The 9433-nt window shown below is 38.0% G+C and overlaps 1 protein-coding gene across 2 annotated transcripts in view; it reads left to right on the top strand.

The window, feature by feature from the left end:
• The first annotated feature begins 428 nt into the window (after positions 1–428).
• Positions 429–9433, top strand: part of lrrtm4l2 (leucine rich repeat transmembrane neuronal 4 like 2) — a 45745-nt gene continuing 36740 nt past the window's right edge. For both annotated transcript variants that reach the window (XM_055168913.2, XM_055168914.2), the window contains exon 1: positions 429–934. In XM_055168913.2, coding sequence (XP_055024888.2) covers positions 931–934 — 4 coding nt within the window. In that variant the 5' untranslated portion in view covers positions 429–930. The remainder of the gene's footprint in view (positions 935–9433) is intronic.

The raw sequence follows: 9433 nt of genomic DNA, 5'->3' as shown, positions 1-9433 counted from the left end.
AACCTTTTATAAAACATTTAGAGAAAATTTGAAATATGAAGAAACACCTGGAATATTTCTTAATAAATCGACATACAAAAAAATAATCTCTATAGAGTGGTCACTTGGGTGGTACACTTTCGAAAAGTACACATTTAGAAAAGTTCGTATTAGTACTGCAAAGGTTGGTACCAAATCCATACCTAAATGGAACACATTAGTGCCTTTTTAAAGGGAACTACCCAAGTGACAAATTGGGACCATTTTTGAAAGTGTACAGTGAATGTCACCCCAAGACAAACCATTAAATACAGAAAATGCACTGCTTATGACTGTACTGCATTACTGCAGGTTCAATCCAAGTTTAAGTGTATTGCACAAGTGCGCAACGGTGATTCACCAACACTTACCTGGGTTTGAACCTACAGGCTGTCGGCTACACGCCCGGATCTTTAACTACTACACCACCCCCTCCCTCCCAAAAGCGTGACGCGAGCGCTGCCGTCTGTCCGCGACGCGTCTGAATCGCTCGCAGCGCAACATTGTAACGGATGCATGCAACACGTCCGTTCGGAAAGAGCGCGCTGGTGCTGATGCTGCGACACCTCGTATACAGCATCCTTTTACAGGAACAGTATGGATCATGAAGGCTTTTCTCATCCGCGTCTTATAAAACTTCTCTATATTTGGTTTCTTCCATTTAATGACCGCGTTTCAAATCGCGTCCGCATCTTAACGTGATCACCGCAGTTTTTAATATCCGTGGGAAGCGAAAACCTGACACCTAACTCTGTTTTTCGGAGTTATGCGTTTGAATTCAACTCTGATGCAATGAACTGACGCTTTTTGATTTACTTGTATTCTTTCTTGGCATCACCAAAAGAAAAGCGCAGAGGAGATTTCCGAAGTCGGGGACTGAATTGGCTATCCAAGTGGAAGAGAAGCTGTGCAATGGGTAAGAAATAATGCACTAAACATTTTCTCTCGGTCTGTTAAATGAACATGTCGTCGCATTAAAGTGCGTAATGCCGTGACAAACAGCCTTTCACACGTGCCATGCGAATTGCACTTAAATCTTGCGTTGCAAATACAATAATTACGCAATGTGTTTTTGAAAGCGCTCAATGAATGTGCGCTGCGTGCATATGCAATTGTTTTGCATTCATTTCATTTCACTGGGCTATCAATTTCTCCACCAGACTTCTGCCTGTTCTGTTCCACCTCCATGATCATTAATCAATAAACACATTCATCCACTCACATGCCAGAGATGTAGTTTTATAGAGAAATATAGAGATTAAATGTTGTACAAGTATCAGAATTCGCTTTGTCATCCCAAATATGTAAAAAACATTCTAGCATACAATATATTTTTACATGGTTTTGTGCATATTGTTGTGGTTTAGTCCTTTCAAAAACAGATCAAATTGACATAAATACTGCAAGTAACAGGTGCAGCGAAAGATCATGCAGTTCAATAGTTCATTTTTACAGATGTATGTTACGTATGTTATATTGCATGCATTGAAACGCCCTGTGACAGGTCTGAGTCATATAAAAGTGAAGCTTTTACAGTGTTGTAATTGGTCTCTTGATGGCAGTGCAGTGGAATATGATAGAGATCATTTGGAAATCTTCACATTCTGGACTTTTCTGAGGTTGCATTGGCTTCAATTTTACAGTACAGTACATTTCTGTTATCCTTTCCACTGAAATCCAAAAGTAGTTCAATCCTTGTAGCATGTTACAATCAATTAACGCAGCGTATTACTGTAGTGAACATCCGCGGACATCGCTGACTCCTTCTGTACAAGGTATAAATAGACATCTATCCCGGCAGTTACTGTACTCAGTCTCTAGCAGTCACTACAGATGTCCTCAAATACCCTGATGGGTCGTGATTAACCTCGAACATCCAGAATTCATTTTACTATACACGACAGATAATCAATTTTAATTCATATAAAAAAGTCAAAACCTGATGGAAGTTCTTACAGCTCTTATAATAAGGTTTAAAGCACAATATATATCATGCATCCCTGATTTAGTGAGACGATGTCGGTTAGAAACATTAAAATCTTGGCCATGGCCTAATCGAATTAAAGCTCAACCAGCAATTGTGTTGAAGGTCCCGCCTACTTGGACTTGTCTGGATGACACTTGAGGTCCTCCCACAAACATGTGGTTCGAAGTTTACTACAGTGCATCTGAAAATGCAGAGAATTCTCACACCATTCTGAAACCATTTTGAGTCCCGCGGCAAAATATGTGCGTATTATGTTGACATGAATAATACATCATCAAACCACATATCTAACTGTACATCTAATATATGCAAAAGAAAACACAAGCGGACAAATGCACGGTCTATTAAGATTCATTAAATTTAATGCTGACAATAAAATGCATTACATCTTCAAGACTCCAGGGCATGAAGGGTATCTGTGCATATGCCACAAATCTAAGGAATATATTCAGAATTTCCAGTCACGCACAGCAGATTAGTAGCTCACAGATCTACTACAGCCAATAATGCATGTTTATATAAACAGTGTTACCATTGGGATACCAGGAGATGATCTGGTGGGTGAACTTGACCTGCAGCCCCCACAAACTCCTTAAAAATGGATAATGAAGTCATCCATAACACAGCTACACAATCATCTTCTGATGTATGCACCTCTCACTTTTTAAAATCTAATCAATTCCTGTAAAATAAAATCCATTTTCTTGTTAAACATCTGAAATGTGTCGCATTACAGAAGCAATATGGGATATGAGTGCTTTTTAATGTCGACTTCAAAAGCAAATGCTACAGGGATGAATGATTCCTAATTTCCGCCGCACCATTCACAGAATAATTCACGCGACCATAAGATGTTTTCATCCTTTCATCAGGCAAGGTTTGGTTTGACCTCTCTTTACACGGCCTGTGTTTCAATCATCTGAGACTGGATGACGTATAACAGAGTTCAATTAGGATTAGCTATGCGTTTAATGTTATACTCTGAGGACAGAAGGAAAAACATTCAGAAAAGTCAATGCAACAATGCAGCCCTCCATGGGTTCCCTGCTTGTCCTCATGAACTTGAAATGCACTATATGGACACAAGTATTGGGATGATGACTCCTAATGAACTGATTTGATTACTTAAAGAGCCCCTATTTTCCTTTTCATGATTTTACATTTCTTTTGGTGCGAGTTAGTACATGTTAACTCTTTCCTCATCAGCGTTTTTTAAAAAAAGTTACCAGCCAGCGGCAGCATTTTTTATGATTTTGACAAAAGTTTAATGCCTTCCAGAAAATGTTCTAATTTTTATATATTAACATATAATATATCAAACAAAAGAAAAGATTGGCTGCTTTCAAACAAAAAAAGTTTCGTCCTATCTTTATACAGTTTTTTTAAATACCACATTTTAGCAAAAAGCTGAGATGATTGCATTTTTGTAAAGACTTTTATTAGAGATCAGATTCAGAACGATGATCAAAACATCAACAACAATTTTTTTGACTAGTAGATGCTTCAGTGTTTTATAAGTCGGGTAAAAGCACCACCTGGTGGGTAATAGCGGAAATATAGATTGCCATAAAATCTTGTCACTGGCGTTTTCTCTTAAAGGTGCAGTGTGTAATTTTTAGAAGGATCTTTTGACAGAAATGCAAAATATTATACAAAACTATATTATCAGGGGTGTAAAAAGACCTTTCATAATGAACCGTTATGTGTTTGTTACCTTAGAATGAGACCTTTTTATCAACATACACTGAAGTCGCCATTTTGTGCCGCCATGTTTCTCCAGAAGCCCTTAAAGGAAAAATTTTTTACTAGGTTGTCACTGACAATGACATGTTTGTCCGGTGGCGGCTACCGTAGCTTCTCTATGTGCTTCAAAAGTGAGGGGTGAGCCGTGGACTAAGCCGTTGGTTGCAATTCGCAACCTCACCACTAGATGCCGCTAAAATGTACACACTGCACCTTTAATTGAGGAGATAACTTGTCAATGCCCCGGAAAGGGTTAACGTTCTGCCAAGGTCTGCAAATCAGATTCGAGCTCGTATTGATAAGGTAGTAAAGACGATAATATCTTCTGTTGGGAGCTGATCTTCCAAATATGGTAAGAAGCGTCACATTTCCGCCATTAGCTTGAGGTATTCGGCCAAATGCACTGGAAAACTGACCAATCAGAGCACACTGCGCTTTTCAGAATGATGAGCTTTGTAGAAATTGACACGCTTCTGAAAGGCGGGGAATAACGGAGCAAAATTAACGTACGATGTGTGGAAAATATCTGTTTTTTGAACCATAAACCATGTGAACACATTGCATTACATCTAATTAGGGTTGTGCCGATAGACAATAGTATCGTGCATCAATGATCGTCAGACATATGGCCGATAGTGGGCTTTCATTATCTTAGTTGGTGATAATTATTTTTATTATCATCATAGTTTCACAAATAACATGTGCATTGCTTGCTAGGGTTGTGCTAATAGACGATAGTATCGTGTATCTACGATCGTCAGACATATTGCCAATAGCAGGCTTTCATGACAATAGTTGGTGATGGTTATTATTATTAAGATCATCATAGTTTCACATTAACATGCACATTGCGTGCTTTTCATCGCATGAGATGGTTTGTGGGCTTCACTTTGTGCAAGAGAGCTTGTAACGTGTGCAGATTCCTTCTCCCATGCACGCGTCTTAGACTCTTGCTCAGACCTGAAGGCGCATGGCATGGACGACTTCTCGTACCTGAACTTGTAATGTGCATGATTCTGACTTTTCCTCGCACACAAGCTTGTAATACGTGCGGTTCTAACATTTCCTTGCACTAAAGAGGTTGTTGGCGCGCAGAGGGTTAAAAACCAGCGAGTGTGTTGTTCTCGCTCCCTGGCACGAAGGAAATTTTAGAGAGCCTGGGTTTTAATGACACACTCAGTTTAATGGCATCAGTTTTAAGAAGGTTGCAGTAATAACAATGTGTTGCCCTTGCTTCTTTTTGGTCCACCAATCAAGTGACCACGAATGAGTAAAAAAATGAACCATTAAATAAATGAATGAGTAAACTACTGCCCCGCCCCCGATACTATCGTGTATCATCGATCTCATAGGCTGACGATAGAACGATCTCAAAATGGGGCATATCACCCAACACTATACTTAAAGCAACACTATGTAGTTTCCATTTAAAAATGACTTACAGCTCCCCCATGTGGTTGAAAAGCGCAACAGTGCCTGGTATCAGACACTCTTCTGCAAGCAGGGGGAGGGGCGGGGCTGTGTGCTCTACCACCACCACCACTTTCAGAGTGTGCTTGTAGCAGCTAGGAGGCTGCTTAGGTTGCAGCAACAGTACAATTTGTCCAGTTAAAAGTTGTTCTATCACTGAAATAATTTTAGAGACATTATTTAAAGGTAAAAAAACTACATAGTGTTGCTTTAATATACAAAATTGTAATTTCCTTGCACAAGAGAGGTTGTTACAGGTAGGCACGCAAAGGTTTAAAACCACCGACTGTCTTGTTCCCGCTCCCTGGCACTCAGCCGGAAATTTCACGCAGGATTATTGGTATCAGTTTTAAGAAGGTTGCGGTCGTGACGGTGTTGCTCTTAAATAAATCAGTAAATGAGCTTCTTTTTTGTCCACCAATCAAGCGGCTTGTCATTAATGAGTATAAAATGAACAAATAAATAAATGAGTAAACTATTGCCCGCCCCCCGAAAAAATATATTATTTTATATTTAATTTTCCCTTTACACGGACCACCTGCAGTACCCTCACGGACCACTAGTGGTCCGCGGACCACAGTTTGGGAATGGCCGCTATAGTATATAATCCAGTGCTTCAGTCAGGATCCTGTCTCCATCAGATATGCCTCCTAACAAATATAGAAAGATGACATTGTGTCTTTATAAAGCTGCTTTGCGACAGAAACTGTGACAAATAAATGTGAATCGAGAATTGTGCGCCTCTGATTGTATAGCAACAGTTTGTTCAGCTGAACACCTTTAGTGTTACCTGCAGGCTTGGAGCCAACACTTATCACCCCCAAATCCATCAATGACTTGTACACAGTGGTACAGAGATTTTGGTACAGAAAAGAAAGGCTCTTTAAGACGGTCTCAACAAAGATGGAAACAAATTCTTTAAAATGAGATTATATGGTATAGCATTACTATTTGTTTTGATCAGAATTACAGGAAAAGTTAAACAAGTTTTTTAGAAGGGGGCATCAAAGTACTTATATCTATAAAGTGTACACTGCAAAAAAAGAAAAAAAAGGAACAAAAGTTTAACAAGTGTAGCCAGAGAGCTTTTTGACCCTTCATTGGAAATCTACTTACGGTATACTGTCCATGTCCAGAGGTAATAAAAACATCATCAAAGTAGTCCGTGTGACATCAGTGGGTCAGTTATAATGTGTTGAAGCATCGAAAAAAATATTTTGGTCCAAAAAAAAAATTACGACTTTATTCAGCATTGTCTTCTCTTCCATGTCTGTTGAGAAGCACATGCGCGAGACTAAAGTCACGTGACTGCAGTGAAGCGAATGACGTATGACATGGCTGACGTGTTATCTGGTGCGCCCCAGCTGTTTTTTTCTTTGTGCGCCCAGGCTTCGTTTACAGTCTTAGGAAGACGCACACTGTAAGTTTGAAAAAAAAACTTCACAAACATGTCTGAGGATAACACATCATCAACGTCACTGCAGTCACGTGACTTTAGTCTCGCCCATGCGCTTCACAACAGACGCAGAAGAGAAGACAATGCTGAATAAAGGCATAATTTTTGTTATTTTTGGACAAAACTTATTTTCAATGCTTCAACACATTCTAACTGACCCACTGATGTCACATCAGGGACATCTTTGATGATGTTTTTATTACCTTTCTGGACATGGACATTATACCATACATAGATTTTCTATGAAGGGTCAACAAGCTCTCGGACTAAATATAAAACATCTTGAACTGTGTTCCGAAAATGAACGGAGGTCTTATGAGTTTGAAACGACATGAGGGTGAGTCATTAATGACATTATTCGCTTTAAATGTACAGTTTTGTACCACTAACCTTTACCTGGTACACAATTGGCCCTTAAAGGGATAGTTCACTTTAAAATGAAAATTCTGTCATCATTTATTCATCCTCATGTTGTTCTAAACATGTATGAATTTCTTTCTTCTGATGAACACAAAAGAAGATATTTTGAGAAATGATGGTAAACACACAGCAGTAAGTGACCATTGACTTTATATTTTAGAAGTATTGTGATAAATGACTAAGAATATATTTTGATAAATGATGACAAGCACACAGTTGACGGTACCCATTAAATTCCATCATATTTTTTTATTCCTACTATGGAAGTCAATAGTCGCTTACTGCTATGTGTTTACCATCATTTCTCAAAATATCTTCTTTTGTGTTCATCAGAAATAAAGCAAGTGATGCAGGTTTAGTACAACATGAGGATGAGTAAATGACAGATTTTTCATTTTAAAGTGAACTATCCCTTTAAAGATACACAATAGGTCCAGAGAGGATAATATTGTATCCCAAAAAGGTGAAAAAATGAACCTTTGAGGGTACCACCACAGCAACAGAAAAGGAACAGTCATTGGATTTTGGCTTGAAGTGTTTTGTGGTTGGTAACTCTGTGAACTAGGGACCAACTTGACATCACAAGTCTGAAGTATGTCTATAAATGAATTCAGCACCGAGCGTGACATCAACCAACATCCTTCAAATGTTAAAACACAAAAGATTGACCCTAGAAAAAAGCTTGACCTACTTCCATCCGTGGAATTCCTAACTGCTCTTTTGATAAAAGATGACTCTCTCCTCCTGAATCAAGACGTAATTACTCTTGTGTACCAATAAATTGGATAACCGTGGCTCATCTGCCACATTTGCTTCATTTGGTTTGTTACTCTGGTACTTTATTCCTCCCACCTTACGGCATTACATCTAGTTTCTTAATCATCTCCTGCTGAGTCCAGTCCACGGGAGCATTCGTTTGATATATCAACTCTTTGCTCGGTTTCTCTCGCTCACTCTCTTTTCCTCCTGATGTCCACATCACACTAAATGGTTTTTAAAATTACATGAATATGCCTGTCCTGAAATGTCAAATAGCAAATAAATAATATTTAATGCAAACGATTTTAAAACAAAGAGGAATAATTTTTTTTGTAACCATTTAGCATCACGGACCATTTGATTATACAGTATGTTGACAGAATGAGACGTTGAGTAATTTTATTAATTCTTTGAGATGATTTTAAATATGTTGAGGATGGTATACACTGTACTGTATAAACCACATTTAAGGCAGTGGTTCTTAAACTAGGGGGTGTGGGATGGTGCTGGGAGGCTTCAGTTTAATGATTTTATTTTTTTAATTTCATTATGACATTTACCACATATACAATTTTTATTTATTTATCATAAATTCTGTGCAATTAAACCTCAGAAAAATAAGGTTACTAACCAACAGCACTACTTTAAATACGTATAATTAAATATGTGACCCTGGACCACAAGATCAGTCATAGTAGGGGTGGGCGATATGACCAAAATCTTCTATCACGATAGGATTCATTTTATATCATGATAACGATATGTATCACGGTAGAGTTTTTATGTTTTAATAAGGTTTAAATCTTTAATACCATAGAAATGTTCATAATTCTCACAAAAAACATATACTGTACAAGCATAGAAAGAAGATGAAAACAAACAAAACACAAGCTCTCTGAAGAAAAACAGTCAATGATATAAGAATGATAATAAATAATTATGCATGTATGCAGGGGCGCCCGCTAGCAATTTTGGGCCCTATGAAAGAATAGGGGGTCAGGCCCCCACCATACCCATTTCGCACCAAACATACAATCCAACCTAGCTATTCAAAATCTTTGTCTGTAATTCAATAATACAGAACTATTTATTTTGCTATTGTTATGACCACAATTATCAGTATTTATAGACACCTACAATGTCTGCAGCTATGATAATTTATTGTGAAATGTAAATTTAATTGAAAAATACAGTACATTAATCGAATATTCAGAGAAAATGCAACGTTCTTAAAGATTAAAGATAAATGTGACCATGCCTGTGAAAACCCAGCTGAAGTAGGGGAGAGCGGGGTAAGCTGTCACACGGGTAAGTTGTCACACTGTTAATAACTCCAACACTAGAGGCTCTATCTCAAAAATCAAATAGCCACTTTATGTGACTTCTTCTTCTATAGTGAACTTCCTGTTCACATGTGGTCAAGATCACTGTAATCTGAGGTTAGCACAATTTTCTTATTTTTCTGCTTAAAAAGTAAAAAAAAAACACTTTACATTTTATGCAATACAACTTTGTTAGGTGTGAATGTTTAAAATGATTATTTTGCACAAAATAGAGGAGACCGTAAAGTGTCTTTTGAT

This window comes from Misgurnus anguillicaudatus, chromosome 5 (genome assembly GCF_027580225.2).
Source record: "Misgurnus anguillicaudatus chromosome 5, ASM2758022v2, whole genome shotgun sequence".
NCBI classification, from domain to species: Eukaryota; Metazoa; Chordata; class Actinopteri; order Cypriniformes; family Cobitidae; genus Misgurnus; species Misgurnus anguillicaudatus.
The sequence above is the reverse complement of the archived record's forward strand: the minus strand, read 5'-3'. Positions and strand labels throughout refer to the sequence as shown.